Below are 15,053 nucleotides of genomic sequence, written 5' to 3' on the forward strand. Positions count from 1 at the left end.
TCAAATTGAATCCTGGGCTCTCCATGCTCTGACATTTATAGAAAGAAAAACGTGTCAGAGGAAGAGAAGTGTCCACAAAACCACTCAGGGCTGAGTGATGCTTTCTCAGCTTATCCGTGACAGGGGCTGTGGTTTCAACACATCACATGGCAGGAAATAAAAGTGCCAAGATGCAGGTGATACAGCACAGCCTGTTCTGGGAGCTCTGACACCGCTCCAGCCCGGCACTGACTGCAGCACTGAGAATGCCGTGGGCTCATTTGGAACAGAGCAGGGTAATGGGGGGCAGAAATCAGGGGCTGGGGAATTATCACAGAATCCCAGACTGGTTTGGGTTGGAATGGACCTTAAAGCTCACCCAGGGCTACCCCTGCCATGGGCAGGGACAATTTCCACTGTCCCATCCAACCTGGCCTTGGGCACTGCCAGGGATCCAGGGGCAGCCTGTGCCAGGGCCTGCCCACCCTCCCAGGGAAGGATTCCGTCCCAACATCCCATCTGACCCCGTGCTCTGTCAGTCTGAAGCCATTTCCCCTTGTCCTATCACTACACAGCCCTGTAAAAATCCCTCTCTTAAATGTTTATGGGAACTTGATACTTCTAAAACCTCCAGACTTACGACTGAACTGGTGGAATTATTTAGGTCAAGTCATGCTTTGCATGTTAATTTGAAAAAATAATCAAATCTAACTTGTGTTTCAGAATGCCAGTGCCAGGACAGCCAGTCCGGGAAATTATTGATGAGCTTTCAGACAAGACCGAAGCAATTAAGAATCACTTGTGGTTGCCTGAAAGCAGCCTGGTGACCTGAGTCCAGCTGTGAGGCAGAGAGAGGAGATCCCTGAGCTGTCCTTCAGGGCCACATTCACACACAGGATGTTTTTTTCCCGATTTCTAGAAGCTGTTATTGGAAAATGTCACTATTCATTGCTGAGGTTCCCGGGATGCAGCGACTCTCATTACACCTAAGCCTTCTCAGCACAAAGTAGCCACAGATAACCTGGATGTATTTGCTGCAGCTGCTGTTCCAGAGGCTGCACTCCTGTTCCGTGGGGGGATTCCCATCATTATTGGCTCTGTTGTTTTATATCTCGCTCCTCTGTGTGATGCTGACTCCTTTCATTTGAACAAAAGGATGTGTTCCTCTGACATGGGCAGGGATGAGGAGTCTCAGGGATGGAAAGGGATGCTGGAGGAAAGGCAGCAGCTCCTGATGTACCTGGGCTGAGGGCATGGGAGCCCTGGAGGCTCTGTCCCCGTGGGAGCCCTGCAGCCCCTGGCCCTGCTGCTGGCAGTTGCCCAGGACAGCCCTGCCAGTGCTTTCGAGGAAAGCAGGTGGAGAAAAGATGTTTCTTCCAACAACATAACGCTGTACATGAGCAAACACACTGAGTAGGGAACGGCTCAGAGTGACAAATCCCATGGAAAACTATTCAAGAGGAGTGTCTTTAGCTGGGAAAGACAAGGAGACACAACAGGACATTATCAGCAAATAATGCATGGTAAAACCAGGACTGAAATGCCTGTTTCTGTTTACTGTCTTTTCTAAAGTGGCCAAGGAATAGATAATGAAGATGAAAGATAACAGGCTTTAATAGATTAAAAACTGTCAGTGCTATAAATTATGTATCAGACAGTGTCTGCCTGTGGAACTCATTGATACGAAATGTAATTGAGACCAAAATCTTCACACCACTCAAACAGGATTCTTGTTATTTTTTAAGGCAATTAAACTTTTTCTACCGTTCAGAAGAGAGAACAAAGCTCCCAAGTCAGGGAATTACTGGCCCTGGCTCCTTGGCCATGCTGGAATCGCTCTGCTCCTCCCTCCCTGCTCTCAGTGTCTAACTGAGGGTGTTGGAGTCTCTGCTGCTGTGGGAGAGGTTGGGACTGCGATTAATAAAGTGAGGGAGAGCCTCAACATGAGTGACTTTATCTAACGAGGGTGAGACACCCTGTACAGAGAGAGCTTCAGATATAAAGGCATCAAGGCAAACTTCTCTCAAGTGTGTGTCAGAGCAGGTACCAGAGGGCTGCGATAATGAAAAAAAGACAAATAATTCTTTGCCCTTTTCTTGCAGGCTTCACTCAAGGACTGGAATTGCTCTATGAATACATATCACAGAGCTGCCAACAGACTTGGGAGGCAGCAGCGTTATACAAAGATTATAAGCCATGCTTAAGAGATGAGAGTTAGAAAAGAACCCGGTGCTGCAGTCAGCTGATGAGTTTTCCTATCTTATATCTTCTGTTAGAACATGTTTAAACAGAATCAGAATTATTACCCGCTCTGTAGGGCTCAAACGCCCGTGTAAATGAAGCTGGGAGTAACTAGTTAGAGGAAGAAGGATTGAGGAGATTAATGTGAGCTACACTCACTTCCCTAGATGGCTCAGAGAGCTTATAACAAAATTGGGATGCTGGAAAGCAATTAAAAGACCTAACTTAAATAAATCTCTAGTGCTGAAGGTTTGCCAGCATATACCTCTAAATTCTCCTCTGATGCAACCAGGCCCCTTCCTCCAGGGATGTTCTAACAACCTCTCAGACAGCAGGATAATTATTGCACAGTGTGACCCAGACTGTGGTTACTGGGATGATCAAAAAACCCCTCGAGGTTTCAAAATTAGACACAGTCTCCCTGGTGGAGCAGAGTTCCCAACTCCTGGTGACTGTTGTGATGACTGAACTTCTGATGACACTGTCTGGGAGTGGGACAGCCCCTTTGGGGCTGTGGGCTGCTCATCCTGGTGGGTTTTCCTTCTCCCAGAGAGGATTCCTGGCAAGGAGCCCACTCTGGGAGCGGCAAGGGGAGATGGGAGATAAGGGCTCACAGAATCACAGGATATCCTGAGCTGGAAGGGACCCACCAGGATCCTCCAGTCCAGCCCCTGGCCCTGCACAGACCCCCCACCAATCCCACCCTGTGTGTGAGAGCGCTGTGCAAACACTCCTGGAGCTCTGGCAGCCTGGAGGAGCCTGTTCAGTGCCCAGCACCCTCGGGGGGAAGAACCTTTTCTGAAATCCAGCCTAAATCTTCCCTGGCAGAGCGTCATTTCATTCCCTTGGGATGGACAGAGACAACACCTAAACGCTGTTATCGTGACAGTAGGATATGGCTGGTGAAACCCCTACTCCAGCAGAACAGGCACTGCTGTTCCCTCACACCATTTTCTAAAGAAACCACGTTCCCCTGATATTTCAATTTCTCAAACTGAGTGTTTGATCCCTTGGGGAAGCTTAAGGACTACAGTGGATTTGCTGGTTTCTGGTGCACAGGGAACTTCCACTGCCGGGATGTAAATCCTTGCTTGGTGCTAACACACAATCTCCAATTTAAACAAACAGGGAGCGAGGGAAGAAATGAAATACTAATTGCAATCCAAATTGCTCCATCTTCCACCCACCCCCCGCCAAGGCTGCTCCCTAATCCATAAGGTCTGAGCGATGATCAGTGGATAATTAATCCGGGGGAGCTGGATGGGGTTCCTGCGGAGCCTCTGCGGATGCTCATCCCGTCAGGGACGGCACCGGGAGCATCCGGCGGAGCCTCGGGGTGCCCGGCACCCTGCACGGGGCCCTGTGTCACTCACTAATTACACCTCCTTGGACAAACCCTGTCACCCACACAGACGCTGCACAAACAACTGGCACTGCCACCTTCCCTGGGAGCACTGGGGAAAGGCAGGAGACGCAGGATCCAGGGAAATCGCGGACATTACGTGCCACGATTGAAACCGTTCACATCCCAATGGCACTTGGCTTTGCTTGGTGCCCAGGGGGATTATGCCCAGGCAGAGGATAAACACCAGACTCCAAGATGAGCAACAGCAGCCCTGAGCCCTTCATTGCAATCCTCAGAGCCAGGCTTTGGTAAAAACTCTGCTCTCACCAAAAGAATTTAACATGTAAATCCCTCTCTCTCCGTGGATTCCTATCATCTAAAGTGCTACTGTACAGCAACAAACACATCCCTAATGGAACAAATCTCCCCACACAGCCAGGACAGCAAAATATTAATAATTCAAGGTACATAGAGCCGAGTTATGTAAATGATTTGGGATCTGCCGCAGGCCCGCTCTGCACAGGGATTCCTTCGGAGAGCTGGGGTGGGATGTGGGAAATCCCTCCTGGACTGGGGGGGCAGGGGACAGGGCCAGCCTAATCCCAGAGACATCTGTAAATGTGAGCAAAGGGCACAGCCTGATAGAACAGCTCTGCCTTTCTAATTCCTGCTGCATCTCCATCCTCTGGAACGAGGGAATGCTGCCCTCCTGCACATTATCAATCATGCACAAGGCACGCCACAGCCCTTTCTCATATAATTACTTATGTAACACATGTGGATTAAAGCTAAATTCTTATTTCTGGCTTTAATTCAAATCAGTTCAGTATTTTTAAACAAATTACATTTTAATTCCAGCTAAAATGCATTGGTTTAATTCAATTAAAATCAGTTTTTGCTTGTTTTTCATCACACCTGACCTGAATTGTGTGGAAGAGAACCTAAGTGAGACATTCCGTAGTTGTACTGAAGATCTGAATTGTAAGCACTGCCAACCAGATAAGCATCATAATATCATTATCCTAAGATACCCATAGGTGAGCAAATCACTTGAAATCTCACTGATAACCATTCCAGAGGCTCTGTATCCTAAGGTTTTATTAAAGAATATGGTAAAGAGGAAGCATATTTTTTCCTCAGTCTGGTTTAACCTTCCCTCCCAGCAGAGGGATGAACTTGACAGAGTTATTTGGTATTCACAAGTCCTGAACATCATCACAGGCAGTGCTCTGTACAAGTCAGAGCCAGCAGTGAGCTCCAGCTCCAGCTGCTGCCTCCAGCTACAATCAGTGGATTTCAGGGCCTGAGCACTGCAATAAGAGCCGGCATAACAAGGAACACACGTCAAACATCGGCGTCTCCCAGCTCTGAACAAAGGCTTGGAACTCTTCCCCACCTCACTTCCACGCTCACTTGCAACTCTTTATCCCTCACACAGATTTTCCAATCGAGGTTTTGCAAGGTTTCAATAAAGAGCAGAGCGGAAGTCGGTTTGAAAAGTTATTTTAAAACATTCCTTCCTTCCAAGAGAGAAAACCATTTATTGCTAAAATTAATTGCCACTAGAAATGACAGAGTAGAGGACAGCAAAGCGTGAGCCAACATGCAATAGATCTCTCCTAGGAGATGGGAAATTCCATGGAAGATGGAAATTGGAGGCAGATGCCAATTGGACATCCCTCCCCCAGCCCACTCAGCACGAGGGGCAAAAGCTGAGAGTGCAGTTACATCCCATTAAACACAGCTGCACACGCCAGAAACAGGGAAAGTCCCTGCTCTGCCATCTTCCCACTCCTCTGCAGCTACTGGAGCTGGTTCAGGGCCCCAGCCAAACAGAAAATCACCCCTTAGAGAATCATTTCTCATTGAATCCACTTGCTGCCCTTCCCAGGATCGTGTGATGGGAAGGGGAACACGTGGGCAGTGGGCTCGGGGGAACAGGACTGTTCCTCTCAGTGTCTGAGTGATGCTTTCATCAGGAGCAGTTTTCACTGCGTGCCAAATTCCCAGAATCCCAGACTGGTTTGGGTTGGAAGGGACCTTAAAGCTCGTGTCATTCCACCCCCTTCCACAGACCGGGTTGCTCAGGGCTGTGGGAGGTGTCCCTGCCCACAGCACGGGGATGTTTAAGCCTGGGATAGAAATATCTCAGTATCTATTGTAAGCAGATGATAATTAGAAAAGCAGAGAAGAGTCTAGAAGGAAGAGAAAGCATCCTCTGGTAAAAAAGCTGCAGTGATGGCATTTTCTTTCTCTTTTTTTTTTTTTTTTTTTTTTTTTTTTCCTTTGAGGTTATTGACATGAAGAGTAATGCTAATGTAATTGCACTGAAATTCATGCACACGAAAACCTCACCAGGGCAAAGTCAGAATAAATGGTGTGTTTGGAAACAAAATGTTGATGCAATGGAGTAGCAGTGTCTGTCTTTGACCTGAACAGTGTCACGACACCACGGGCCACAATGCAGCGGAACTGTCACCCTGGCTCAGCCCGAGCTCGAGGGACACGAGCAGAGCTCTCTGCTTGTACCCCTGAGGTGTGCACTGCTGCATCACCACGTCCCAGCTGCCAGGCCGTGGCCACACGAGTCAATAATGTGTATTCAGGCTGCGAGAGCGGCAAAACGAAAGCAAGCGTCCTTGTATCCATTAATCAACCTGCTCCTCGGCCGCGCAGACAATGCCTGGCGATTGTTGGCGTTTCCCAAACATCCCTCACGCGCTAACCATCTGCAGCTGGAATACAATGCTTTGATTACAAATGTCAAAAAGATAGAGCAGAAAATTAACTTCTCCTTATTTAGTAGGTTTGCAGAAATGTGGCTTCACGCTACACTAATTCAGTGCCCTCGGTATGAAAACTCCCCATTACGATGTCTCGTCAAATTAGAGCCGACGATCCAACGATGTCATCTCTCTCCTCGCGCAACGCTCTATTTTGTAATTAAGCAGGACAGGGAAACAATGGCCTTGCGTATAGAGAAAAGGTCAGGGATGCAAAACATATTTTTGCAAGCTAATTGTAAGATGCATGAAGCCAATTATCCCAGCAGTGCCGCATATGCCGGAGCAGGAAGGATTTTCTAATTTTGTTCCGTGACTCCGAGTCGAGTCAAGGCGCCGGCTGCACCCCATGGGGCACGGGGCTGTCGGGAACCAGAGAGCGCAGAACTGGGAAAAAGGCTGTGAAAATTCTGCCATGATTCTATGAAAATCACTCCAGCCTCTTAGCCCTTCCCCTGACGTGAAGAATTACCAGGAGCTAATATAGTCTTTACTGAAAGCTTTAGGCACGACCCCTTGTTCAATTAGGAAATTTCAAAGTGTAGGATGAAGGAAAGTGTTCTGTATCCTTTGAGGATGGGGAATGCATTTACCTCAGGCAGCTTCTGATACAAGCTCACAGGTATCTGCAAAAGTCAAATTAACAGGAGGAACAGTTGGGACCTTGCTGCTGCCTTGGGAGAAGCTGAAAGACCCCACACTGCTTTCAATCCATCTTGGAGTTATTAATTCACCATTCTTTCAATGCTTTTCAGAAAAGTCCTTTCAAAACTCCCTCTTTCCATTAACAACATTCTCCTTTTTAAAATGTCTAAACTTCCTGATACCATGAGAAGAAGAAGAACATCACAGTTTATGGAGAGAAATGGTAATTTCTTCCTGCATCTCTCCTTCAAAGCAGCTCTCTCTGATTTTACTCCAGCCTCTTAACACAGCCACTAATTAGAGATCAGTAATTAACTTTCTGGTTCAAGAAATATTTTGCAAAGGAACCCCATTAAAAGGCTGATTTGTGTATTCCAGGACAAAGCAGCCTTGGTGTAAATGCAGGTACTGCATGAGGCCAGTCTGAATTCTGAGACTGTCCTTGAATCTTGATTTTTCTCCCCAGATCCATTCCCTGATGTGGGGGGAGTGGGGAAAGGCAGCACCCCCAGCATGAATGACATCAGCGTCACACGAGTGCCTGCTGGATGCTCCTGCCTGTGCAAGAGGTTTTATTCTGTATTTCAGTCACTGCTGATGGGCTGGATGGTTCTCTACACAAACTGCCCAGTGTTTCCCCAGTATCTTCATTCCAGAGCGGGGCTGTGTCAGTGCCACCCTTTGGGGGTCCCCTCTGGGGTCGGTTTTCCTACTCAGCCACCTTCCCTGGATAATGCCGTTTAAGCAGCAGCCAGAGGAGGAAGCAGCTCTCAGTTCACACAGACCTGAAAGCTCTCCATGGTTCTGGGGTCTGCCAGTGTCCTATTTCTGAAGGATGAGTCATTCCTCTTCCCAGTTCCAGAGGAAACACAGCAACTTCTTCATCCTTCACCATGCAGCACTCACCAGATTCTCATCAAACTTAACCAATTTCATCATGCCTAAAAATATTTGGCACATCATTTTGTTGGGAATAAACAAATTAGATCTCCAGGAACTCCCAGACTAAGTTTGTTACAGGAGCACAGATGTTCATCAGTTCCTGGTGCACCAAGAGAAGTTTTTGTGCACATGGAAAGCTCCTACAACAGACAGCATGGGCACTATAGTAGGAATTAAATGTGCTGCAGTACATGACTTGTACAATTCCTCTTCCCTCTGGGGGTTAGAAGCAAACATTTAGGATGGGCTAAATACAAAAAGGAGTTTAAAGAGGAAGTCTCAGTAGTGCAAGTTGCTGCTGTTATTAACGCAGGGCTGTACCCCTTCCAAGGCTGAGGCTCATTTAACAATCAGCCATATGCTCAGGCTTTTGCAGTGCCAATAAAAGCTTAAATAGAATGTTATCTCCTGGAATTATAGAAGACAAACCCCCAAAACCTTGCAAAATAATCACGGATGTTGGTAATCCAGAGTCCCGTAGCAATAAATGGATTCTAGGAGAGGTGTCTCCAGCAATGATCAGTTCAGGGATTCCATTAGAACACAGAGCTACCCAGAGTACCCATTTTTCACCAAATTATGACAATCTGAAGGCATCTGTCCACACAGTGATATTGTGGCCCTGTCCTCCCAGTGCTGGTGTAAAATCACCTTTGCCACTACAAGAAAACCATCAGCAATGCATCCCCACCAATAATTAACAATAATTCTGCAGCAGAACAATGTTCTCTCCCTTCTCTGGCTCTACTCCCTGTGCTCCATATCCAACCCAGAAACTTTCTCCATCACAAATATTGTAGGAGAAATGTGGGTCCAATTAAGAAAAATCCATCTGCCAAATGCTTGATTTGTGGTTGATTCCAGAGGCCACTACAAAGCCAAGCATTCAGTGCTCCACGATAAAAACTTAGTGAGCTGCTGTAATAAATCAGGAGGCTGGAGACACTGTTAGCAAAAAGCCACTTTTTGGAACCCTTTTCAGCTCTAACAAGCAAAATGACCAGCCAGCAAATTGAAAGGAACGCTCATTCCACAATCCTCCTTTAGATGTCTGATTTACATGCCCTGACTGTACCATATAATGCACCTCTCATACAGAAGGTGAGTTACACTTGCTCTGATTTTGCTCCTTTAACTATCAGTAATTGTATTACTGTTACTGTAACAGGAAAATAAAACCAAACAAACCAGTATGCACAAGATTGGCAAAATCTGGCCAAATCCATCTGTGTGAACCCCACAGTAATTTAGTGAAATATATTTGTTTACATCCTCTGCCCCACACACAAGCCACATCCATGTCTTTATCCGTCTGAACATGCATGTGCACAGTACATGTATTTCATATATTCATCTGCAGGATAAACAGGGCATGCAAGGAAGGGGAAAATAAAGGAACTAAGAGGCAGGAACAATCCAAATTTAGATACAAAGAAGCCAAGTAACAGAAGCATTTACGATCTACTGTAGCTCAGTATTTCAACCTGGAGTGTTTTGACTGCACTATTCATTTCTGCTGTGGCATTCCCACAAAAATTGGCCCACGCTCCAGAACAGAACACTGTTATAATGGTGACTTCCACGAGCAGAGGAGTGGTTCCTGAACAATCAGCTTCGATACAAGATGGAGTCAAGAATCAAATATTTAAGAGGCGAATATTCCAATACCAAATATTTCTCTGCAACAGTTCTTGGATTACAAGCAAGACCAGCACAGCAGCAAATGCAGAGAACGATCTGAAAGACCTGAGCTCTTTCATACATGTTGTGCACAGACAATGAGATGGGAACGTTCAGAAAGATAAAATTATTTTCTGTAACCAAAGCCTTGCTGCATGACTGAGAGGCCCAGCTGCTGCTTTGCTTTCACCTCTCTGAGAGCAACGGTCCCTAAGGCCAAGCTCTCCTGCAGAGGACTCCTGCTCACCTGACAGATCTGACACCGCGATGGCAGCGAGGGACTACGAGCCTGCTGTCAAAAGCCTCTGAGTCTCAGTGTCCTGCAGCTCAGGGATGTCCGTGTACCACGGAGGAAGTGCATTTTTGAGAGATGCCTGCCTAACAGAAGGTCTGATCTCAGGTATCATGAAGGTGTCATTCATTTTCGGTTTCTCATACTCATATAAGCGAATCCTCGGTTATTTGAGGCTGCCAAGTGCCACCTCTCCTCTAAGCCACCATTTAAGCTCCACACTGCAAATGCACTGCAGGATTCCCCGAGTCTCTTTAAGGAGAAGTTGCAGTACATCTGGGTCTCGGGAAGCTCAGACAGCTCCCGGGCTGCTGTGCTGGGAGGGCAACGAAATTACAAGGCTTAATTTGGGAAAATTGTTCTGGCTGCAGGGCTGGCCAGAACAGTTAATTCCCCTGTCCCGTCCTGCCAAGCCACAGAACAAAACAAAACTCATCCAGGTAGAAGGGAAACCCTGCCTAAATCTGCCTGTTCTTGGAGCAAAGCAGCAGCAGCACCGTAGGCACATTCCCGGCTCCGCTCGCTTCCCTCTGGAACACAGTGCCCTACTTCGAGCGTTTGGGAAAACTGCAGCACAGGAATCAAATCAGCTCTGTCTGCCCAGATTGTAATCCCTGAAATCTTACTCGGCACTAACCAGCACAATCACTTCCCTTGCAGAATCCAGAAGGAAAAAGCTTAGGAGGCTGCAATAGGTCAGGTATGGAAAAATTCAGATTGACAATTGTTTGTGAGCTTCAAAAGCTCACGGCCCCTTCAATGAATAAGTAAAAGTAATAAGCTAAAACAGAGTAAGTTATCATTGCTTTTCAAAGTGAAATATTTACTCAATGTGTTCTCAAGTACCATCCTGGTGTATTAAACTCCCTCTGCTCCGAACTGGTTACATCAGGTATGTCCAGCCTGGAGGAATTTGCAGACTTCTCCTGACACTTCAATATTTCTGTCGCTCCCCAAAGTGATTTGTGTAAGGTTGTAAAATCTTCCTTTTAGAAGCAAACCACTGGTCTGTGGTTGGTAAAAGGCATCTGTCTTCCCCAACCATGACCTTGATCTGCGTGTGAATTTACACATGAATTTACCTCGAACGGTGCCTGGTTGATGCTCACGCTAACGTAAATCTACCCGGACATAAATACACACAAATCCACTAAAGAGCTGCTCTACTTTCTAACCAGCCGAAGAATCTCCAAGATCCCATTTCTCTTCTCTTTTGCTCCCAGTTTGCTCCAGTACTGGCCATCCCACGTGAAATGCTTTATCAGATCCATCTGCACATTCCCTGCAACACATCCCTCCCGGGCTGAGCTCCCGCCGTGGCTCGGGCAGAAGCAGCAGCTCCGGCCACACGCCGAGGCTCCATCTCCGTGTAACGACGGCAGACAGACAACTGCGGGATGGAGACGGATGCGTGCGAGGGGGAGAGGGGGATTTGGGGAGATTATGGTTGTTATTGTTCCACGGTATTGTTCCTACCGTGTGTAACCCAGTTGCGATCGGTGCGGTCAGTGCGGGAGCATCCCTCCCCTCCCTCCCTCACCTGCATCAGCCGGCTCTGCCTGCTGCATCTCTGTGCTGTTTATACGCTGGTGCATCAATTTAGGATTTATTGGGGAAGAGAAAGCAGAGCAGCCAGCCTTCTCTGCGCCTGGAATTTAACCCGAAAAGGGAGGGCTTGCACCGTACCCTCAGCAACAAATTAAAACTACCCCTCTCGCAATTAACCAAGTCTACTTCCATCAGAGATGCAGCTCTCGCTCTGAGTAAGATAAGCAAAATCCTAACAAGAGCTGGAAAAATCAATATTCTTCCTTTCTCTCTCCCGCACCCTCCGCGAAACGTCCCCTTACCTTTCATGGTCCACGCTCCTGAAGCCAGGTAAAATGTGCCGGAAGCTGCTGTTCCTGTCGAGCTTCGGTTGGCTCTTTGTCCTTTTGATGGAGCCTTTAAGCCGACGGCTGAGGAACCCCTGTGGGGTGAGACAAGAATACTAAATTACAAGGCGGAGGGCAGCGGGGAGCGGGAGCGGAGCCGCCCGTGCAGCCGGGCACAGCGTCCTGGGCAGCTCCCGCACGAGCGGCGCCGGCAGCGCCTGGCGTCAGCCAACATCTGCTCCCGGCGCTCCCCGGCCGGGGCTGCGGCGAGAGAGACTCCCCGAAGCCTCTGTTGCCGTGGCAACCATCGGCTCCCATAAAAACGCCGTCTGAAAGAGACGAGGCTGGCACATCGCAGCTCCTGGCGGGAGCAGGGGCTGGGCGCGGGTCCCGCCGCCCCGGCACAGACGCCTCCCACGCCGGGCACGGAGAGCTCCGGTACCTGCTCGGAACCGCCCGCACCCGCGGCCATGGCCGGCACGGCCGGGCTCAGCTGCTCCGGGTACACGGATGGAGCTCCATAAAGCTCGTCCTAACAGCGCCCGTGGGCTCGGGGTACGGGCAGCACCTCAGAGAAGATCTGCGAACCCGGCTGGTTCCCTCTCCGCCGAGCCTCCTCCCTCACGGAACATAAGTCACGGCTCCTGGAGAGCTCCACAGCAGAGCCAGCACCAAACGTTTTAATAGCAAAGCTTCTAATGTGTTATTTGCTTATTGTTAGGAGTTAATGTTCTACATAATCTGAACATTACATTTAATCTCTCCGCTAAATAAGGCAATAAAAGTGTAATATTACTGCGCTGGCCGGCATCTACAGCGTATGGGAATGGTGCGAGAGGGTCAAGCGCTTTGGGGGGCATTTGAAAGAGAAACCGGGATTTTGGGGCGAAGCCTGAAGGCGTGTTCCTTCCACGGACCATCACACTAAAGAAACAGATCAGCTCCACATAAACAACTCGGCAAATCCCCGCAGAAGCTGAGGTTCTGCACATGCCGCTTCCCTTCCCCAGCCCCAGGAAAGGTGGAAGCTATCCACGGATCAAGCACAGAACCTGGCGTGTGGAAGGAAGAGTGAGAGCGCCAGAGCAGCATCCCAGCCATGCCCACAGTGCACCCTCTGCTCCAGGCAGGAGCCTCGGGAGTTTCTCCACTCAACATGCAGGAATGGATCCACAGCAGCTCACTTTTATAAATGAATACCTTTAATATGTCTTGCAGGGAGATAATCACAGTCTAACTTCCATGAAGCCTGTCATTTGTTCATGCCATTTAAACACTCCTTCCCCACCTCGGATATTCATGGCTCACATTATGTCTTTCTCAAGCTGCAAAATCTCCCTGGGCACTCTGTGTTATGGAAGTGACTTTCCTGTTCGTAAGTGCTCCAAGAATTTCAAACATCTAGATAACCAAAGGTGTTTCACATTTATTAAGTGCCACTTTACTTACAAACGAGGTATGTAACGTGCACTTGTGTGGACTGAATATTTCTCCGGGAGCTATTTGCATGACTGAAATAGCAGGAGGTACAAAACACAGGCCATCACATTGTACACTCTGTCATACTGCACAAAGCCAACGTGTGAGATAACAAAGGCCTTTTCAAAAGGGTTCTGTCCCTGAGAAATACCTTTAGAGAACTTTATAGTATAGAGAAGTATGGCTGTGAAAAGCAAATTTGAGGACTTGCATCATCTAGAGCATTGTTAAGATATTTCCCTCAGTACTCAGACCTCAGCCAGCCTTCTACTCATCCTATCAGCATGATATCAGCCCCATTCCCATCATATCAGCATGATATCAGCCCCATTCCCATCCTATCCATGAGGTATCAGCCCCGTTCCCATCCTATCAGTGAGGTATCAGCCCCGTTCCCATCCTATCCATGAGGTATCAGCCCCATTCCCATCCTATCCATGAGGTATCAGCCCCGTTCCCATCCTATCAGCCCCGTTCCCATCCTATCCATGAGGTATCAGCCCCGTTCCCATCCTATCCATGAGGTATCAGCCCCATTCCCATCCTATCCATGAGGTATCAGCCCCGTTCCCATCCTATCAGCCCCGTTCCCATCCTATCCATGAGGTATCAGCCCCGTTCCCATCCTATCAGCCCCATTCCCATCCTATCCATGAGGTATCAGCCCCGTTCCCATCCTATCAACTCTCCATGCTCTCGTCCCTCTGCCTGGGCCGGGCTCTGGTTGCCTGCTATGGACACTGGCCAATATTTGTTGTGAAGGGAAAATCCAAAATACACAACTGGCCAAACACCTGACACTGCCCCGAACTCCTCTGGTGAGAAGGTTCCGGCCCAGGAATGAGAGATTTGGGTTCCTTAATCACTGCCAGCCCAATGTGTCCTCATTTTATCAAACCCCTTCTTCAACCCAGGAGCAGCTTTGAACTCTAGACAGGGCATTGGTAAGGAAAAACCCAAATGCCTTCTGCAACCCATGGGGACATTTTTCTTCCTCAATTGTATATTCCACATCTCCGCAACTGTTCCATGATTCGTGCAGGATTTGGAAATTAGAATTTAGGGTTGCAGCAAGACATTACTTTCCTTCTGTTTCCCATTGTTTATACATTTGTTGCCACCAGAAGGAAATCACACGGAGCCATTTTCTGTTTTCATTGCCAGCTTCCTTGGGAGAATGAGATGTCAGAGATTTTAATGCTGATAAATTATGCTGCTATAGTGATACTTTGCACCTCCATAGCACACACCAGAGATCAGAAAGCCTAATGTGTGAATTAATACCTTCTGTAATTTTTAGGTGGGATAAGAAAAAAAAGACAGAAATTTGTCTGTGAAAATACAGGAGAGAGATTCTGACCCGGGGTGTGACCGCCGAGCTTTCCTAGTGAGATCATAAGGACATGATCCATTTCTTCTTCATTTATGACTTTAAACAGCATTTGATTCTGATCTCCAGACAAACAAGGCTAATCCCACCCTCTGAGCGTTGCCTGCTCCTCTAGCTGAGCTGCATTCTTGGCAGTTCCAGCAATTAAAGCACTGCCCTTTGCATGCGTGTTCTTTATACACTTTTAGGTTTATATTGAGAGCCTGTCTAGGGCAGAATTGTGTCTTCCTGTGTGTGGGCAGCATTCACCACCAGCAAAAATATCTTAGCAAAGATTAAGCTAGTAACTGAGAAAGGTTTCATTCAGAAGTTAATAGTCTCTATGAAATGACAAAAAATGAAATCTGCAGAGCCCAAGAATCCCTTCAGCTAGAATAAATAATGAAATATCCTTTACAATGGA

The 15,053-nt window shown here is 47.8% G+C and overlaps 1 protein-coding gene across 4 annotated transcripts in view; it reads right to left on the minus strand.

Moving 5' to 3' along the window:
* The window catches only part of DAB2IP (DAB2 interacting protein), a 160,383-nt gene that overhangs the window by 83,558 nt on the left and 61,772 nt on the right, over positions 1–15,053 (minus strand). For all 4 annotated transcript variants that reach the window (XM_040083696.2, XM_040083698.2, XM_040083699.2 and 1 more), the window contains exon 3: positions 11,758–11,876. In XM_040083696.2, the coding sequence (XP_039939630.1) occupies positions 11,758–11,876 (119 nt within the window). The remainder of the gene's footprint in view (positions 1–11,757; positions 11,877–15,053) is intronic.

The sequence above is a fragment of the Hirundo rustica genome, chromosome 20 (assembly GCF_015227805.2).
Source record: "Hirundo rustica isolate bHirRus1 chromosome 20, bHirRus1.pri.v3, whole genome shotgun sequence".
Taxonomy (NCBI): Eukaryota; Metazoa; Chordata; class Aves; order Passeriformes; family Hirundinidae; genus Hirundo; species Hirundo rustica.